Source organism: Phasianus colchicus, chromosome 7 (genome assembly GCF_987193195.1).
Source record: "Phasianus colchicus chromosome 7, bPhaCol1.hap1.1, whole genome shotgun sequence".
NCBI lineage: Eukaryota > Metazoa > Chordata > Aves > Galliformes > Phasianidae > Phasianus > Phasianus colchicus.
In genome coordinates this window covers 33,826,166-33,846,508 of record NC_143442.1, presented here as the reverse complement: position 1 = coordinate 33,846,508, position 20,343 = coordinate 33,826,166, and the positions used below count along the sequence as shown (strand labels likewise).

Here is a 20,343-nt window from a genome sequence, read left to right as displayed (position 1 = left end):
GGAACTGCATGGGTTTCAGCTGAGTTTCATTTAAGAATGCTTTGAAATATTAGCAACAAGGTGTGCACAGTACAACACTAAACAAGTCCAGGGCTGGGGAGTCAAGGAGGGCCTTCATAATTGGTTGCGTGGATTGTCAGATGGATTCAAATCAGTTTTGTAATTGCAGATGTGGACTAAGAGACACTGACTCAAATCTCTGTCCCAGCTTTGCACTGCTGGTGAGAGCATGGCACTTCTCAAGCCTGATCCTTCCTTGGCTTCTTCCTCAATGCAAGTGGCCACCAGGGGCAGCCAAGGAAAGCTGTCCTGTGGGGCCAAATCAAACAGCCCTGATCACTACTATAAATATTGAGGGTCTGATGGGACTTCTTCATCCTTTCATGAGAACCACAGCGGTGGTTTTATCCCCCCACTGGGACAAGAAGCATGTTTATAGGTCAAACGAAGGCATCCAGGTCAACGTTGCTCCAGAAACCAGCAAAGCACAAGATGGGACCCTGGCCTGTCTTCTGGGCCTCAGCTTTCTTACATTGCTGCTGCTTCATTGAAGAGGCTGTAGAGAACCTGGGGATTTTTACAAGCCAAGAAAAATGTAAGCTCCTGCCTTTAATAGTGGAATAGGGTTTTTTTTTTCTGTGTGTGAGTTGGTGGAGGAAGAAAAATGGTTGTTAGATGGCAACAGCACATAGCATGATTTTACTCCCTCTTTTTGCAGACAACAGCTGTGATCTTGCATAGCTATAACAAAATATCTACGGCATATGAGATGGGAGCGCAACAGAGAAAAGAAGCAGTGGGGAGTGACAGAAACGAATTTGCCAGAATTATTATTCTACGACAGTATTTAAATTTAAAAAAATCACTCTAATTAATTTAGTTGTTCAGGGAGAGGGAGGAAATAAGGAAGATGGCACTGAAATAGTAAGAACAACATTAGTATGGGACACGGCCAACACTAACTTACTGTTGGCTTTGCTCCTCACGCAGCTTGCATACGCAGCGCTGGTAATGAGGGAGGATGAGCAGCCCTGCAGTGCTGAGGACGGCCTCCTTGGGGTCCACATCATCCAAAATGAGCCCCCCAGATCTCTGTGACATGGGGGGAGCTGCAGGAGGCCCTGGGTCACCCCGAAGGGCTATCATTTTTAGGAGAACTACGAGTCAGAGTACAATCCTGTGGCATCTGAAAGCCAGCATGTGGCAAAATGGGAGGATGGGGCAGTGGCCAAGTGCAGCCCAGGGTGAAGAAAAGCTGTGGCTGATGCTTGCAGCCCATGGAGCAAAACTTGAAGCCTGATGCCTCTCCATTGTGCTTGGTTCCGGAAATGGGTCATCACCAGGAAGAGCAATCCTGAAGATTCTGTGCTGGGAAATAAGAGAAATCAATGGTGGTGCTCCCCCAGTTTTTAAGGCCCAAAGCAACAATCTGATCATCCACCCCAACCTCCAATTTAACACAGGCTCCTGAATGCCAAGCAGTGGCTCTGTTGCCAAAACAAACATTTGGATAGAAAGGAAGCATCTTTTAGAAAGAGATGAGCTCTTCTCTGACTCCAAAGAAAAGAAACAAAGGAGTGCACCTTCAGGGCACGAGGGAGGATTTATGGTAACACACACAAGAAAAAATCAAAGCGAAGACAAGGTAATAATTGAGGTTTTTACCTCCATTAGCAGGTCAAGGTGAACTCCCAGCCCCTCCACTGTCTCTGTCCTAGTTGCCAGCTGAAGGGGGGGTTTCACAAAGCCCTGGGCTTTATTGTGCAGCAGTGGTTTCACAGCCAGAGGATAACAAACAGAGGTGTGTGCAGTGCAGGATGGCACACCTCCTCCATATCCACACCTGGTGGCTTATTCCTCTGCAAAACAGCCATGTACTAAAGTTAAAACGATACCAAGCAGACTGAAATCCAATTAAAGCAGATCCCTCAGGGCTGCACATCCAATTAGCAGAGCATCTTTAATTACACCCGTGGCGTTTCATCGACCTACGCAGAGAGGACCTTGAGCACAGAGCTGCTGTCTGCCTGGTGACCCATATCCATGAGGACTGCTGAAGATTTCTAGGCAGCAGTGACTGGTGATGCTTTAGTACAAACCAGTGCTTGTTGTCACTTAAAAGCATAGAGAAACCAGGAACCAGAGCAGGCAGGTCTAGCGATACCCAGCTTGAGATTTAGTTAAACAGAGCCCCTTCAAGAAAATAATATCTTTGCAGAGTTGCTCACCTTGCAGATGTTGCTCCCAACAGAGAAATTGCTCCTTAGCCAGCAGGACCTGGCAGTGGGAGGCTCTGTGCTGTGTTGCCAAGATGCTCCATGAACCAAGCAGGCACCAGCCTGGTGCTTCCCAAGGAGCTCTTGTTTGCTGGGCGGCTGCAGTGGGAGCTGGCAAGCTGCAGCAGATGCCTCACTTGAGCTGGGTATCCTAATCCCAAGGGACTGCCTCATCTATCCTCTGCTAGCCATAGGAGCAAGGCAAAGGAAAAACAAAGACAACATTTTCAGCATTTTAATAGCAATTTTTTCTAACAGGTGATAGCTGGAAAGCAATTAAGGTTCAAGTGATTCTGAAAGAGAACAGATTTTCACCCTCCTCAGGGCAGAGGGGTTTCCCTCTTGCATGGACTGAATGTTCCCTCCTTCCAGGAACCTGGAGGCTGAAGCATCTGAGTTCACTTTGTTGAGAAAAGTGATTTAAAAAAAAGAAAAAAAAGCATATATTTTCAAACCAAATCATGATGCTAGAAACATGAGAATACCTCTGTGTGCTTCTCAGCTCTCTCTGGCATCTCTGCATGAAGTACGGGAATCCAAAGTGCCTTTTCACCCTCATTCTTGAGCGTAACACCAGCAAGCAGCCAGACCCAGATGAGAGCCAGCAGTGCAGGCTCAAAGCCTTAGCCACAAACCTGTCTAAGTCCATAGTCAGGCTGCCCTGGATTGCAATGAGCTGCAGGACCTCATCTTGTTCCCTAATAATTCCTCTCTAAAATCCTGTCAACAAGCACACAAAGCTGAGGGAATCTCTTCTTTGTCAGTTGTGCACACCCAGCCTGAGGATTGGTGTGTGTTAAAACCTCACGGATCTCATTTCAATGCAAAATCATGTCAAACTGCACCAAATCATGCTATCCTGCACAATATTGATAGGTGCCCAGAAGCAGCTGTTTCACATGTCTTCACATGCTCCTTCTTGAGTGTTTCTTTAAATATCTCCAGTGTCAGTCAGATGAACAAAATGGAAGACCTTGAGCTTAATCAGATTAACAATTACCATCCATCGCTGCAAAGCAGGCTGCTGTGCTGCTAAATTCCTTCTGCTTCAGGAACTGGGGAAATCAGAGCTGCACCTGAGCAGCTCGACAAACAAGGGCAGCTTGAGGCTCCCTGGGAGGGAGGAGGAGACCAATTGCTGGGGCTGACTTCTTTATTCACTTTTTTATTAGCCTTCAGAGCCTCCCTAGGAATTATTAAAGCTTCCCTAGGGAGCGCAGCACTGCGAAGGGAGCATTTGCTCACAGAGCGATGCTTCGTGCTGCAATAACACTCTGTGTAAATGCGCCAGAGTGGCTGCACCCGTTCCCTCCCTCTCCTGGGCAGCAAGGCTCTGCTCCTTTAACCTGCTCTCCACGTCTTCGGCATTTGAGAATCCTCATTATAGACTCTGCAAGCAACAACTTTTTTTTTTTTTTTTTTTTTTTTTACCTAGAAACAGCTCTTTGCCACGCATGGGTGGATGGCAAAGGCAAAGCTGGTAGGCTTGTTACAAAGTCCCCGGTTGTCAGTCAGAGGTTTGCTGGGTTAAAGGCAGCCTCCTCTTCGGGGCTGGGCTGTAAACTGGGATTTGCAAAAATTTGGGAGGATTGGGGAATACCATTGGGTTGCAGCAATGAACTCATTCAGGGGAGGTTTGGGGATGAACATTAGCCTGTGTATGCACACCTATACACAGGGCAGTGGAGGCAGCACGGCCGAGGATGCAGTTTCAGACAGAGCTCATATTGCAGTGATGGCAGGAATCCCAGGTGCCAAAAGGACATAACTCTGCCAGAGAACAGAAAAATGTAATTACTGGACGAGCCGGTGGGGCGACAGCCCTGACCTGTGAGACAACAAACCCATACAGCTCCTGCGGAGCCTGACGTTAGGGATTATTTTTCCACTGTGAATATCCTACACAGGGTAATTTCCATGCCTGAAATCAGCTTGTGAGAACAATACATCACTGCTGCTCTCGTCAGGTTAAATGACAGGGATGGGTGTCATCTTGGGGCTGCTAAATCTCTGTACTGCTTGTTGGCCTCATCCTGATGAATGGAAGCTGCTGTGTTTCATTCCCCCCATCGTGTCCCCCTTGCTGCTTATGAGTTCTGCCTCAAGTGAGAGCTTGGACCATGTTACAGAGCATGTTGTCCTGCAGGATTATAGGAAATATCTTAAAAACCAGGCAGAAGCACAGCTGTGCACCCAGGACTGCAGATATGCAAAAGCCTGGGGTCATGCACAGAAGATTTTGGGGGGAGAACTTTTGTTTTTGTAAGCTGCAGCTCAAAGCTGGACACACTGTAAATAGGGATCATTAATCAGCTGCTCAGCAGCAAGTGGCTACTGTTATTTATCGTAACAGCATAAATCACTGGGAGCTGTTACCATTTTAATTTGGGTGTAGTAGGGATTAGTAAGGAAAAAAGTAACCCATACCTACTTAAAACATGCATAGCTGTAGCTGCAAGCACACAGAGGCACACTGGTGTGTTTGCTCCTTGCTTTTTTTGAGGGAAAGCACCCAGGGAGCTTTGAACCCAGGGCTTTGCTCTGGTTCAGGCTGGGCACCGTGGGACTTGCAGTCACCCATGGATGTGGCACCTGGGGGAAAAGCAAGAGAGCGCAGGGCACGGGGCTGGTGCTCCCACTGCATCCTCCTATCTCTATAGCAACACCCCAATTTTCCTTTTTAAAAAATTGATTTATTTATTTTATATGCAGCTAAACTCTGGGTCTGCTTAGGCTAAAAGTGGGGCTGAGCCACCCTTGCACCACAGCAAGACCACAGCAGCACCAATGGCATCACACCTCCTGTTTTGAGCCTGGGGCTGCCAGGACCACAGGGATGGAGCTTTGCTCCTATCATCAAGTCCTGCCCTGGGCCTTGGAAGCAGCCTCCAGCCTCCAAAAGAAGTCTTCAAGGAGAGGAAAGGGTTCGTGTTAAAAAGTCATGGCTTTTCCCTCCAAACATGCCCAGTGCCCACAGTCCCAGCAATGTCTCATCTTGATGAAACTGGTGGTGCCAAGCCCTGATCGATGTCGCAGAGCAGACAGCAGCCAAAAGGCAAATTTAAAAGTGAGAGCTTCAAAGGGATGCTCGGCTGTACGTCTTCAAAAGATGTGCAGGGGAAAAGGGAATTAAATCCTGACAAAGGTGCCCTCACAGAAAGGAAATTCTTCTGTGCTCTCTCCACTAGGGAAAAAAAAAGATTACAGCACATCACCCCAAGAGAACAAGGCTTACAGTGGCATGAGTGGTGCCCACGGTGCTTTGTCATGGGCTGGGATGGGTGTGCAGGTCTGATCACAGCTGGCAGCTCACGGCCCCAATACCCTTCAGCACAGTGTGGGGGTTAGTGGGGGTTAGTCCTGATCAGGAACCGGGCGCTGGTATTAGGGAAATGGACATCTGAATATTTAGAGCATTTTAGAGGATTTATTTTTATTTCAATTGAAAGGGAAATAAAAAGAATGTTATGTTTGGGCCAAACATTTCCAGGCGGCTTCATGCTGTAAGGATATCTCTGAAAAGATCACCATAAATCAGATGTAAAGAGAATGAAAGTGATGCTGCACCCACACCTCAGCTCCCCCATGCCAATCACCATTAATTGCCTCTGTCATTTTTAACCCATGTTTTGTGTGTGCCTGATGAATGGGCATCCAGCCAGGGAGAACTTCACCAAGCATTAAGCCTGAGCTGAGGCTCGTGTTAATTATAATTGGGCTATTTATAATAACACTAATATAATCATGATAGTGTAATAGGACTAATTAGAGTGGGGCTAATAATAAGAGGGGTCACAGTACAGCAGCCCCAGTACATTAGGAAATCTGCAGCCAACTTCTTCAAAGGTTTCCCTGCACTTTCATCCTGCTCAAAGGTAATCCAGCATCTGAAAGGTGCTGCAGAGCTCTGCCTTTTCCTGAGCACCCAGGCTTGCAGCGCGCCAACCATATGTCTGACTCTGCCTGCTAGCAGATTGCACCAAATATTTTCCTTTCTCATCGTGGCTGAGCAAACAAACACCATCTGCGGGACTCGTCGAGGGAAATCCTGGCCCCCTGCACACCAACAGGATGGGACGCCAGCTATGCACATCCGCCATGTTGCTGTTGGTGCCTGCCCTGGACCTCTGCCCCCGCCTGTGACAAATCAGGACCTTGCTTTTTGTGATCAGATTCAAAGTAATACATTACTGAAATGCTGGATCCCTTCAGAGGAGGCTGCCTAGTGCTGAGCTAGGCTGTGGGACAGCATTTCAGTTTTAGTGGGTGCATGAAGGCAGGAAGGCACGTTTTTTGCTCCATCTACAGCTATTTCTTGATTTGTTAGATTTACCTATCCTGACAGGGGTTTTGGGCAATTTGTATCATGCCTGTATTCTCCCTCGGCTGAAGTCTGCTGGCACTTTATGGTTCTACTTGGAGCCCAGGGGTCTGGGTGTGCAGCTGATGGGGTGCAGCGTGTTCCCTTCTCAAACCTTAATGCCTTTGGGAATAGAACTCCCAGGGGGGCCTTCTTCCTCCCACCTACTTTGCTTTTTATTCAAAACTCCTGTTTTCCTACCCTGCAGAAGGTGAGGAGAGGAAAAACCAGGTGGATAATCTCAATTCCACAAAATCCCTTGCAGTTTTGACCGAGGTGAGGATTCATAGATACCGATCGCTGGGCCATTGGGCCCAGGTGCAAATTGCCTGTCACCTCGGGGACTTTGTCACTCACCCTCTGCAGCACCAGCTCCACAGCATCTGCTCCAGTCGGATCTTCTGTATGAGAGGCCTCTGGGTTTAGCAATTCACATGGTGAGAGCAGAACCGATGAACCACAGGCGGCTGCTGCCTTTAATTAAAAATGCCATGTCTAACACCAGCAGATGTTCCTGCTGTTGAGCCTCGACTAATAATTTAACGCTGTGTAATGCAATGCTGACTGTGCTGCTTAGTCTGAAAGCCTAATAGACTTTTTTTTTTTTATTATTGCTATTTCCTTCTGGGGATCAAATCCCTCAATATTCAAAATGTTAACATTTGCTTCTCTAACAGCTCTCTAACCAGTTGCTGCACCAAGTGATTTCCACAGCCCTATGTCTTTCAAGTCGACGCTGCCACCCAGGAGGTTCAGAATCAAGCTCATGGAGCTTCGACTATGCACAACAACCACCCCAAGGGTGGCCTGGCAAGTGAGCTGAGCTCAGTCTGTGAAGGCTTTGATTCAGACATCTGAAGAAAGACGGAATTCACACTGCAAGGCTGCTTCTCCTGGAACACTCTTTCAATCTTCTGTTTTGATTCGCCGCCATGCAATGAGTCACATAGTGGTGGTCTACTTTCTGAGAAGCGACAGGGTAACTTTGCTAATGAGTGGAACATCAGGCAGTGGTGTATTTCTATAGGAAGGTCTTTACGAGGCTTCAGAATGATGCAGCAAAATGGTGATGATGCCATCCTTTAACAAATAGAATACAAGGTAGTGGTTGCATTTTGTATAGCAGTCTTTGCCAGATAGGCCACGCTTCAAAATGAAGTGGTAGGGTGGTGAGGATTCTACCAGTGACCTCCTTCAGCACTAGTTTTGCTCTGCAGCCCTGCGCTGTTGGAAATCCTATTATGTGCTCAGCACAGCCAGTACCATCGCTGTCTCGGTGGGTTCAAGTCACGCATGCACCTTGCTTTGCTGCACATGACATCAGACCAATGCTGAAACCACTCTACAAGCTTTCTGTCACGCAGCAAATTCCTTTTAAAGTGTGGGAGCTTTATACTGCCTGGAATGGCTTTCCTCATACTTTAAATACTGCATAAACCAAATTTAGCGATATATTTCTCCCCCCTCCACCCCAGTCTCTGCATCGTTTTTTTTGCTCCTGACTGTCCGATTGCTTATAGTAATTCACTGCAGTGGAAGACATTTCTTAGATTTCCAAGAGCACCCACTCCTTAACCTTTATAAAACTAGGGCGAATGAATCACTGGTGACTTTTACATCTTTCTCGAACGCAAGTATTTGTTCGAGGCTGGCTGCCCAGGGCAGTACTTTGCCTTAGTTAAGCTTAGTTGTAAATGTTTGTAAATGCTCACACGATGTCTCAGCACAAAGGAGACCACGCTCACACAAGTGGATTTACTGAGACGGGCAATAACCATATTTCAGCCGGGGGAAAGGCAGACAAAGTGCTTATCTGTTTTATTGTCCTATACAGTATATATCGGCACCTCATATTTTGCAAGCATAAATGCCACATTGACTTAAGAGCACTATGGATCATGTTGTGTTTGTAATTTTGGCTCAAACGCTTTAAACTGTGTTCAAGTTGCAGCTGGGCAGCGGGTCCATTTGCCACCTTCTGGCATGACGCACCAGGAGATCATAGACTCACAGAATCATTAAGGTTGGAAAAGACCTCTAAGACCACCAAGTCCAACCCCAACCCACCCCATTCATATGCAGTGATCACATCCCTCAGTGCCACATATCCACGGTTCTGGAACACCCCCAGGGACAGTGATAACACCACATCCCTTGAGCAGCTGTGCCACTGCCCCACTGCTCTTTCTGAGAATAAATTGTTCCTAATATCTAACCTCAGCCTCCCCTGGAACCAAGTTAAGGCTAAATGCTGGGCGCTCATTTTTTGAAGCCCATGCAAAGAGCACAGCATCCTAGCAAGAAGGAGGAGGACGTTTAGTCTGCGAGCTGCTGATGTTTAATGGCTGTTACTAGTTATTTTGTGAGTTTATCCTGCTTTCAGAGGGCTGATGGAGCAGGTCCCAGCTGTGTCACCTGCTATCATTCCTCGTCTGCATTGATATCAGCACACGATGGGATGAGGCACCTCTAGGGCTGACCTCCTTGCGTCAATGTTCTCCTTGCACCTACGGCTAATAGCAGTACCAAAGATCAACATTTAACCTTCCATAAAAAGCCAAAACATTTCCCACAGCTTTCACCAGCCAGATTTGCCCGCTCCGCATCGCTTTTGTGAGGAAGTTCCCTCACAGAACGGCCCGTTTGCTTTCACCGCGTTTGCACCGAGATTTATGGCCCGCTGCTGGAGCTTCTCAACGCGAAATGTCAGTAAAGCCCGTTACGCATTGCTTCTGGCACTTCTACTCTATCTTTTATTTGGCTTGGGAGTTATTTCTGCCTAAAAGCGATACATTCCCGCTGGAGCCGCTTTATGTGCTCCAGTAATTACAGCGTGCAGGGGAAGTGCGGGCAGCTCCCTCACAGCAACCCGCTGCGGGAGCGGGAGTCGGGCTGAGCCGCGGGGCGTTACCACAAAAGCACCACAAAATCAATACCGCCGCCCGCCATTCCGCTCAGCACCGCCCCTCACGCACAGCGCCCCCCGCCCGCCCCTGCGCGGGAAGCGCCGCAGCCTCAAGGCGGGCTCCCCGTATGCGCATGCGCGCGCAGCGCTTGGCGCCTGCGCAGTGGTGGCGGGCGGGGAATTTGGAGTGGCGACAGCGATGCGTGAGGCGCTGCGCGGCCGCTCGGGCAACAGGCCGGCCCAGGGCGGCCAGCCCGGCCCCGCCGCCTCTATGGCGCGGCCCTGGGCGCACACCAGAGCAGCGCTGGAGGGGCTGGAGAGGGCGCTGAGCTGCTCCCTCTGGTAACGGCACCCCCTCCCATCCCCTCCCGCTTTCTCCCCTCGGGCTCTGCGAGCCGCCGCGTTACGCCTAACGCTTTGTTTCCTCCTTCTCCCCGCAGTGCCGGTATGTTGCGGGAGCCCGTGTCTCTGGGGGGCTGCGAGCACGTCTTCTGTCTGTAAGTAGCTCTGAGGATACCCCGTGCTTCTCCGCGCTGGGCCTTGCGCAGCCTGGGCTGCTGGGGGCTGTGTGGGCTGCGAGATCCCTGCCAGCCCAGCCGTTCTGAGGTTCCTGGATGCTGGAATCTGTGCCGCACGGAGTCACTGAATGGCTTGGAGGGGACCTCAAAGAGCACTGAGCTCCAGTCTCCTGTCATGGGCAGGGCTGCCACCCTGCTGGCTGCCTAGCACCATGTCTCAGCTGGCCTTGGACACCTCCAGGGATGGGGCACCCACAGCTCTCTGGGCAGCAGTGCCAGGGCTTTGCTTCACTTCTCTCTGAGTAAAGAACTTTTTCCTAACGTCTAGCCTGAATTCCTGCTCCTTTAGTTTAAAGCTATTCCCCCTTGTCCTATTGCTATTAGATCATATAAGAAGCTGCTTCCCTTCTTGCTTGGAGGCTCCCTTCCCTTGCAGTGAGGTCTCTTCAGAGCCTTCTCTTCTCCAAGCTGAACAAGCTTTGCTCCCTCAACTTTTCATAGAGGAGGTGCTCCAGTCCTTTGCTCATCTTCATGGCCCTCCTCTGGACCTGCTCCAGCGGCCCCATGTCCTTGTGGTGAGGGCCTGAGATCTGCACACAGTACTTCACGTGGGGCCTTTAAAGGGCAGAATAGAGGGGCAGGCTGTTATTACTGTGGTTATAGCAGAGGAGAGGGTGGGCCACTTCTAATTTCTCCTCATAAGCCAGTTTAGAGATGCAGCTCTGTCTCTTGTTAAAGCTGTAGTTGCTATGCCAATAATCACAAAATGGCCAGGGTTGGAAGGGGCCTCAGGGATCATGAATCTCCAACCCCCCTGCCACATGCACAGTCACCTACCTCCACATTTAATACTAGACCAGATTGCCCTGGACCCCATCCAATCTGGCCTTGAACACTTCCAGGGACGGGGCATCCATGGCGTCCACAACCTCTCTGGGCAGCCTGTTCCAGCACCTCACCACTCTCATAGTAAAGAACTTCCCCCTGACATTCAACCTAAATCTTCCCTCCCTCAACTTAAAACCATTTCCCTTTGTTTTGCTGTTATCTACCCTTTCAAAGAATTGATTAAAATAAACGTGGAGAAAGACTCACTGTCTGTACTGGCAGCCTATTTACTCCTTTTCTTTAGCTTCACCTTTCTGCTGGAGCTTTCTCCTGTAGGCCTGAATACTAAAACAGTAGCAAAAGATAATTTCCTGCTTTTGTAGAACTGATGACAAGACAGATGCTCTCAGCATCTCTTCCCCATGGAATGGATTTTAGTACAAACGATTCATTTTCATCTAGACACGTGGATGATTGCCCAGTTTTGGCCCTTAATTGCTGTAGAAGGTTCTGCCTTCTGGAGCAATTCCTTGTTTCATTTCACTACCTTCCCACGGTGTACTTGGGGAAGTAAAATAAATTCCAGAAGCTTGCACAGGGTGCAATAAGTATGTTCATATCTGTCTTATGAAGTGATTTTATAGGTGTAATGTGGATTGCATGAGGGTAGCATGACAGTAAACATAATTACGTTGTTGGGTATCAGGCCTTATGGTTTTATATTGGATAATGCTGGCTTATTCTAGTGGATGAATTTCAAACCCACTGTTGAAAGAATTCCTTGGTTTTAGAAAAACTGCCGATGCATCAGAAGATGATGTGTGATGTGGTTTGCATTGATGAGGTTGGAAAGAGGAGCTAGTAAGATTCTTAAGGGTACCCCAGCAGCTCTTCCATGCTGCCGAGAAAGTTTATTTGCCATTATCCCAGTTGTGGTACCCACAATCCTTTCTCCTTCATGTGTCCAACCTTTTAGTCATCCATTCAGTGTCCTTTGATGGCCAGGTCTTGAATGGCAGCTGCTATTTTACATTAATTTGATCACAGACAAACTTGGCAGGACATGGATGGGACCTGTAAAATTCAGACGTGAATTGTTTCTGATCCATTGCTAAAGAAATAACTTTTTTAATATGCCTGGGAAAGGAGTGGGGTGGATGGCAAGAGCTGGCTTACGGTGCAGTAAGTGAAATGTGTGAAAGTAATGAAATGCAGGTAACACATAATGTAACTGGTTCTCTCTCAGCATGGGATTTATTATGAGCAGGGATATTTGTTAAGATTTGTTCCTGCAGTTTTGTCTGAGTAATTCTAAGTTAGCTACAGTTACTGGCTGATGAGCGTAAAAAGCTAACAGCTTGAAGTAATTAGGAAATGTCATCGTATGAAAGTCCTGTTTCCTTTGCACTGCCTTTTGCAGACTTGGGACACCTGAAGTCAGCTTTCCCGGAGAATGAGACCTGTGTGATTCTCATCTTTGCTCAAAGTGATTTGTCTGTCACCTGGGATACATCAGAGCCAAGAGCTGTATGTCAGTCTTTGTGGTCTGAGGACACAGGGCCTCAGTGTTAAGGATCTTTGTGCTCCGAGAAGACTGAATGAAGTGCAAAACACAAACACCTAACAGCAGCTTCTACATTCTTGTCTTGATACTATCTGAAGGCATGAATGGTACTTGTGTGATGTTTAAGGGAAAGATGCCAGTGCAGTTCTACAAATAGTTCTCATAACGAAATTGGCAGTTGTTAAGCTTCTGGTACTGTTAGCTGCTACTCTACTAGTTTTGGGCTGTATCATAGAATCCTAGGATGGCCTGGGTTGAAAGGGACCACGATAATCATCTAGTTTCAACCCCCTGCTATGTGCAGGATCACCAACTAGCAGACCAGGCTGCCCAGAGCCACATCCAGTATGGCCTTTAATGCTTCCAGGGATGGGGCACCCACAACCTCCTTGGGCAACCTGTTCCACATGACTGTGTTTACAGCCTATATGCGTTCACTTTGATCTTCTTGTTCAGGTAACAGTGCTGTGGTATTACTTGCTTTTTGTTGCTCCAAATTTTTAATATGATCTGCTCATGTTTAATTTTGTACCTCTGCCTAGAACTGTGCATTCTACATAGTGGCAAGATAGCAGAGACATTTCTGAGATTAATTCAGTCTTGATTATGTGAAGTTAAAATATATTTTGTAGAATAGATTGAAATTGAGAAGTAATGCTGGATGATGGCAGTAGCAAATCATAAGGTCCTCCCATTGGGCTAATGTATGTAAGATTTGAAGCTTGTATCACAATAACAGTATTAGCAAGAAGCTACAAATGTTAAATGACCTTTATTTAATAAACCCATTTCTCCCCCGTGTTATCTATTTATTTTTATCTAGAGACAAACAGCGATGGAACTTCAACACACCGTGGAAATTTGGATCAAATTGTGGCTGTAGGAGTCATGTGATAACCATGACAGCATCCTGGCAAGGCTCTAGACTTAGCTTGCTTAATTATGGCTTGTCATCTTGCCATGATAAATGTCCTCTCCTGTGCTTGTGACTATTTGCTCACAATAGTAGTTTGTCAGTGTTGAGTGAAGAGATTCTCTGTGAGCATTTGGCTCTGAAAAGGCTATATATGCAAGTACAATAGATAACTTACACTGAGTAATAGATTTTTACTTTTGACTTTCAGATCTTGCATGGGCGACCACGTTGGCAAAGGATGCCCAGTGTGCCATGTGCCAGCTTGGGTGCAAGACATGCAGATAAACCGTCAACTGGATGACATGGTCCAGCTCTGCAGCAAACTGCGGCGTCTCCTGGGTTCAGGCACCTCAGGTAAGAGCAAATATGGGCCTCTGGCAGCCACTGAATCCAGACTGCGGCGTTTCATCTCGTGTACTTTATAGAGAATGAGCAGTGCAGCTCTGTTTAAGATTCTGAAAAGCTGTTATAAACCATGTTTGGAAAACTTGATGTGAGGAGAGCTGTCTGTATGGATTGCTGGTTCTTCAAATCTGTTTTACGAAGAAATCTGCATGAGCGGGTTATCCATAATTCATTAGAATCTGTCTTTCAAAATTAGATGAAAGTAGGATATATTCCCAAGTCTTATGGCAGTTAGTTGAACACACCAGGGGCACAAGTTGTTGTATCTTATCCTAAGGGAACACAAATGTGTAATATCCCCCAGTACACATTTCCTTAGGAGGGTCCATTAAAGGATTAAGACATTATCATGCCCCTCATTTGCATGCCAAGGTATGTATGATATCCCAGTAGTTTTCAGTTTGGGGTTTTTACACACAGAAAACTCTGCTCTCTGCCTAGAGAGAGAAGGAAGCAGGTCTTAATTCATTTATTTTATTCTGGTCCCTAACAGTGAGCTAGTTTGCTACAATGGAATTTTGTCCTTGTTGATTGTACAAGAAGATTGCAGAGTCTGTGCACTGGAAATTAATGTCTATCAAATTTCAGACTGATTGTCAAAGTAGGAAAAAATGAAATGAGTGTAGGTGAATGTGTGACTCTTCTGCAAGCCTGGAGAGGAGCCTCTTATGTAATACTAAGTTTTAGAAAACACTCATTTAGTTGTCAAATGCAGAAAAAGGAATTCTTGCTTCATTGTTGCTACTTAATACGTTTGTCTAAATAAAGGATCCTTTATCAAAGTCTGTGTTCACCTTCAGATTCATTAATGAATTATTGGCATCAAAATACATTGATGGGATGAGACTGGAAGCCTGTTGTCCGTCTGCAAAGGAATATCTTTTCTATAAATCAAGAAATCTTCTGGAGCAGAGAATTCTAGGTGATGGCTTATGTGTGATGTCAGGGAAACATCTTAAGTGGTGAAGGCTTGTTAAAAGCTAGTTGGAGGAGAATCTCTGGGAGGAGGCACTTGTGGTGCTGTAAGCAAACTGTTTAATATGCAGCTGGTTACAATTATTGATACTGCTTGAACGTTCTGCAGAATTTAGAGATGGAGTGACTCTTACAAATTGGTGTGAACTTTCATGTGCTAGAAGTTGGATACTACACATGATGCCGTAACTCTTCTAAAATGAGGTTTGTGTGGTGTGGTTTAACCATAGAAAAAATGAGGTTCTTTTATCATTTGTTGTGTTTGGACTTTAAAAGCAGGCTCTAAGTGAATGTTTACAAGACTGTTCTGTTTGCAGCTGAAGTTATGAACTAATGTGGAAGCTTGCTTTCCATCAAGCCTAGTCTTTGCTCTATTAAGCATCAGAAGTCTTTCAGATGTTGTATAATGATGTTAAGAGAAAAAATCTGAGCACATTGTGATGAAAGGTTTGGATACGTACGTAAGAAAGCACACTTCTAACAGAGCTGTCTCATGCTATGGCAGATCGTAGCTTCAGATTTTTGAGAACAAATCCTTCAGGATGTTTTGTCATTCTTATTTTTGGCAAACCTGTCACTTCTCGTAGACATTTGTCTTGAAGTTAATATATACAAAGTGAAATATGTGTGGAAAATTGGGCTCTTCTTGTTTAGAAGTTGCTTTCATGTTCTTATGGCGCTACTTCTGCCCTGTCAACAATGTTTTCTTCCCCTTCTGTTAGAAGGTCAGCAATCATATTCCTATAGAACAAAGGAAAAGAAGCAGAAGAAAAAGCAGTTGAAATGGGAATTGTTTCATACACCTGTTTTTGAATATCTGAAAAGGTTAAAGTTGAAGCCCTGAAGTTCCACAGTGCTCAGGAGGAGGGATTTTGCCTGCTAGTCCACTGGGATAAAGGACAGCTTTCTGCACAGCTGTGTTTGTTCTAAGAAACAGTAGCAAATAATTCAGGGAAGATTGCACAGAACAAATTATCCTTCTCTTTTAATTTAAAGGGAAGTGCAACAGATGACAGTACAGAATAATATGAGGGATGTGACTGGGGAGGACTGGCAAATAGCTTGCATTTTCTATCCACGTTCTATAGGTTAGCAGCAAAAGCTGAGTCTCAAAATGAATTCATTAGAGATATTACATCCTTTTCACTGCCCACTGTTGGAGCTTTACAAGGATAGTGGGAATCTGGCTGGCTGGTTTCATAGATGGAGTGTTTGCACATCACTCTTCAGTTCTTATGCCATTGCTTTTTAGTGTTGCCAACTCCAAGACCTCTTGAGAATTGTGGTTGATGGGTTGATGGGCTCAGTAGAGGCCAATTTAGCAGATGCCACTGAGATGCTTCAAGACTAGCTTAAAAAAAGAAGAAAGGTGGCTTCCTTGGAAAGAACAAAAGTTTTTCTGGGCTTTTGCTGGTGGTCTTACAGGTGAGAAAATAGCTGCCAGAATTGGTGTCTCTTCTGCTTATTAGATTTTTTTTTTTCAGTTGAGCAAGAATGACACTAGTAAGGTTTTGGTGCTGATAAACAGCACAGAAGATGGACAGGAAAAATGAGAATGTTTCTTCTGTGTGCACCTAGATGTTTGAAGCACTGACCCAGAGGCGTGGACCAAGGTTGAGAAACTTGTTACAGACCTCAGTCCATGCAGGGCACTTATGTTAACTCTATTTGGTGCCTTTATTATAGAGCAAATATTTGTTGAATACACTTCAAATCTAGTGGCTTTGGGAGCCATTATTTAAGATCATGAGTTTTGTATTAGAAAGGTCTGTGTTTCAGTCGAAGCACTGTTCCCTTCCTCTTGACATGGGGCCTTGGACTCCTAGAGGTCTTTTCCAACACCTACAATTCTGTGATCCTGTGAGTAGGGAGGAAAGGCTTAAACTACATTGGAAGAATTCCATGATGAATGTCATGGAGTAGTTTAAGACATTATCACCTCACTGGATGAGATATGTTTCAATATTCCAGCTTCATTTCAGAGCTGAATAAATATAAACAAATTTGTGTCACTTCATGTTGAAACAGACTTGAACATGCAAGAGATTAGCTACAGCATAGCAACTCCAACTAGTAAGTCTGCAACAGCATGCACTGTCCAAAGTTACCTTCAACTTATATCTCTTCCAAAAAACATGGTGTCATCTTAATGGCTGGTTTTAGCAGAGGGGCAGAGCTAGGTGGTGGTTTTGTTAACAAAACAAACAAAAGCATGAGAGATAAAGTCCAGTTTTTCTTCTCTAGAGAAGTTTCCTACTTCACATGAAAAATAACTTGAATGGAATGCGTGTAGAAAAGAACCTTGCAGGCAAAAATGCATGTAGTCAGTTGCATCAACATCAGATAAAGGATTAATCTTTCAATCTGTGGGTTATTTATCAGAACAAGTTCCAAATCAGAAGCTTTTTTATCTGGCCAGTAAAGTATCAAGATTGCCTTATTTTACAGAACTAAGGATGTGTTTGATTAAAGCCTCCAACGTGTGGAATTACTCTGTGGATTATCACTTTCACATTTTGAGGACGTTTCTAAACTGTCTAGCAGAGAGAGATCATAGCATCTTTCTCCTGAGAATATGGCTGTTTCTGTATCAGCTAATGATGAGTATTAAGCAGCCTAATTCCTCTTCTGACCTTCTTAGGGTAGAAATGTCCCCATCTTCTTTAAAAAGAAGAAAGAAGCTGTTAGTTCTTGGATTATTTTCACTTTCTTGTCTACCATCCCTTAGGATTTACAAGGTTTTCTCCCACCACTGTTTTTAGTTCCCTTTTCAAGTGTAGCTTATTACTTGCATTTACTCTACAATATGAAATTACTATCATTATGGTGGGTAATTAGTAAGAACTTGTTGAATCGTGGACAAAGTATGTAGCTGCAAGAGATGAAGATGGATGATTGACAGTAATGCTCTTGAAAATGCCTTTCTAAATACTACAGATGTTTGTATTTGAATGATATTCTTTGAAAACATCATCATAAATGATCCCAGCAGTCACTTGTAGGTGATTTTACCTTGTTTTTTGTAATGTAATCTGCTTCACAACGCATTTCATCCCCTAACTCTACTTTCTCACACAGGGCTAAAGCTTTGCAGGTATTAGTCAAATTTTCACAGGCTTGTCTTGGTACTGGTGGACAGTAGGAGAAATTAACTTTTGATTAGTCTTCATAGCATCGCAGTTCAGTTTCTCAGTTTTCTGATGTCTGGAGGGGGGGTGTTGAACTGTTGTAACAGATTGTATTGCATTTCATGTATGCTGTGACATTTTTCTTAATAGCTAAAACTGAGTTTTTGAATAGCTGGAATTTCTCCTCTTTTCTCCTGTGCTGAATACTTAACTTGCAAAATAATCATTCTTCAGTGAAGGCTCTAATGTTGCACAGATGGTACCAAAGCACTTCCCTTTGATTTTTAATAAGGGACTAGTTTGTCAAAGAGATTTCTCAACTTCTGTTCTGAAACCCATAATAGAGAATAATTTGAAAGGCACACAATGTGCATCATTATATTCCCTTGATGCAGATTAATGATAGCTAAACTACATTTTCTAATTGCTTCTTTTTTTTCCCTGCTCTACTCTGTTATTGCACTACAGCAAAACTTGGAACCATGGCACTCCAGTTGTATCTAGCATTATTTTTGTCTATTCTCAGTCCTTTTTTTAACACTCAAGAAATTGAATTCTATTAGATGTCAGCATTAAGAAACTTGTGTTTATTATGTGCAAAGAGCCTAATTTAGAAAGTATTCAGATAATCTTGTGTATATTGATACAGTATTTAGTACATAAGCAGCGGAGAGTAAATATATTACTTTTATTGTAGGCTCTTTCTAACACTGCCATTGTGGATAATCTTTACACTAATATAAATGTTTAAAATCTTGAATTAATAAGTCATGCTTTGCTGATTTACCTTGTCTCAATGAATCTTTAAAAAAAAATAAAGCTTGCATGTATTAATGAACCAATTACATCTTAATCATACACAGTCATTTTTCCATTCCTGTTGAGATGTAGGCTCTGTGAATTGGCTTCTAACTTCAAGACAGGAAAGAATTTCTTTGGATTGATTTTTCTATGAGCAGTTTTCTCTGAAGGTAGTTTGACTGAATGCACTTAGCTACCAGATAATTCCCTCTTTATATAAATGAACATTTGTATAGTAAACTGCAACAACTTCCTTTCAGCTTCTAAGCACTGTCTTTTTTTCTCTCTCTGTCCCAGCTCTGAGTCCATTAAAGGAATAGATTTTCAGGGAGGATAGATGTGCCATTTGTCCCTATTATTTATAATCCCTGCCTTGTGAACTTCAGAAACAGAAGAGAGGGAAGCAGAATTTGAGAACAGCGTTTCTTAGCAGTTGCTATGCAGAGCTGTTCAGGTAAAGCTGATGATTGCTAAAGAACGTTCTGACAAATGGAGTTTGATGAGTGGCCAAAGGGCACCCACCACCAGAGCAAAGTTGCAGGAACTTCCTTGGGTTTGCATGGCTGGCCTCTGGGTGTGTGAAGGGAATCTTTCACAGTCTGCCTGGTATTTTGATCTCCTGTGAATGCCTCCTCTATTCAAAAACATGCTCTTTGACGTGTGAAGTAGTCAAGTGAGGAAAAATAATCATAGGAAAGCATTTATTTAGTGTGTTTTCAGCAGGCATCCACTAACCTGACTACTAAGTCCCTGATGAGCAACCAGTAATGAACAGATTCATTTAAGAACTCTTGTGGTGAATTTTTCACAAGCTCTCTTGCTGCCAGAAGTGGCATATAAAGAGCTTCCAGTGTAAATACTTAATTGTGTTACACTGCTTTAGATCCTGTTTCTGAAGGGCAGTGCCTTTGATTGCATTTGTCACTTGGACTTTAAAGTCTTCCTGTGCTGCACACATCAAAAAGAATTCTGACCATCAGAAAATTGTTGGACAAATTACTTTTGCAAGCTGATTTCATTCTTGCTCTTCACTTGGAGGTGGCTGGTAGTTCTAGCAAGGCAAATATTTTAGAAGGGAATCTTCTTGTTGTGTAAACAGTGAAGGCAAGACAAATAGTAACTCTTATATTTTGCATCTGTTTTGCAATCAAGTTGTTTTTCTTAAGATGTTATTGTCAAAATGAAATTGGGTATTATATCTTCCTGAAGGCTAGCTTGTTATGAGATTTGAGCTTCAATTTCAATCCTTTTATCCTGTTTGTACCAAGCCCAACCCTAAAGGAGAACCAAATAGCTGCAGTTCTGTACTTGGTAATTATCTTGCTGGTATGGCGTAGCTTTTATTAAATAAGTAAATGATTGATTAGCTAGCCTCAAGCTGTATTCTTAAATACACTTTTATCTGATGCCTTACACATCCCTCCAGCTAAATCTCCTTGTACCTAGGAGTCTCTTTTAATTTGAGGGGTAAATAGGGTAGTTTAAATCAAAATTAAGGAAATGTTTAACCTTGAAACGCTCTTTTAAAAGAAAAATGATATTGGATTGCTAACTGTACAGCTTTGTTTTAAGTGAAATAATTATAAAGAAATCTTACTGTGTGTAAGGGATTGGGAATACTTTGTATAATATCTGAGTTCATCTCAGCTTGTTGTGAAAAACAGTTT

The 20,343-nt window shown here is 44.4% G+C and overlaps 1 protein-coding gene and 1 long non-coding RNA gene across 4 annotated transcripts in view; one reads left to right on the top strand and one right to left on the bottom strand.

Moving 5' to 3' along the window:
* Nucleotides 1-581: 581 nt before the first annotated feature.
* Nucleotides 582-9,567, bottom strand: LOC149917315 (uncharacterized). Of its 2 annotated transcripts, none has more exons than XR_016468464.1 (4): nt 6,994-9,567; nt 2,229-2,457; nt 1,666-1,859; nt 582-1,368 (listed from the first exon to the last, which is right to left on the bottom strand). It is a non-coding gene; the product is annotated as an uncharacterized LOC149917315 (long non-coding RNA). The 2 variants fall into 2 exon arrangements; XR_016468465.1 differs by having other exon boundaries at nt 582-1,363.
* Nucleotides 9,568-9,718: 151 nt separating this feature from the next.
* BARD1 (BRCA1 associated RING domain 1) overlaps nt 9,719-20,343 on the top strand; it is a 41,836-nt gene continuing 31,211 nt past the window's right edge. For both annotated transcript variants that reach the window (XM_031604578.2, XM_090144473.1), the window contains exons 1-3: nt 9,719-9,883; nt 9,982-10,038; nt 13,576-13,721. In XM_031604578.2, coding sequence (XP_031460438.2) covers nt 9,741-9,883; nt 9,982-10,038; nt 13,576-13,721 — 346 coding nt within the window. In that variant the 5' untranslated portion in view covers nt 9,719-9,740. The remainder of the gene's footprint in view (nt 9,884-9,981; nt 10,039-13,575; nt 13,722-20,343) is intronic.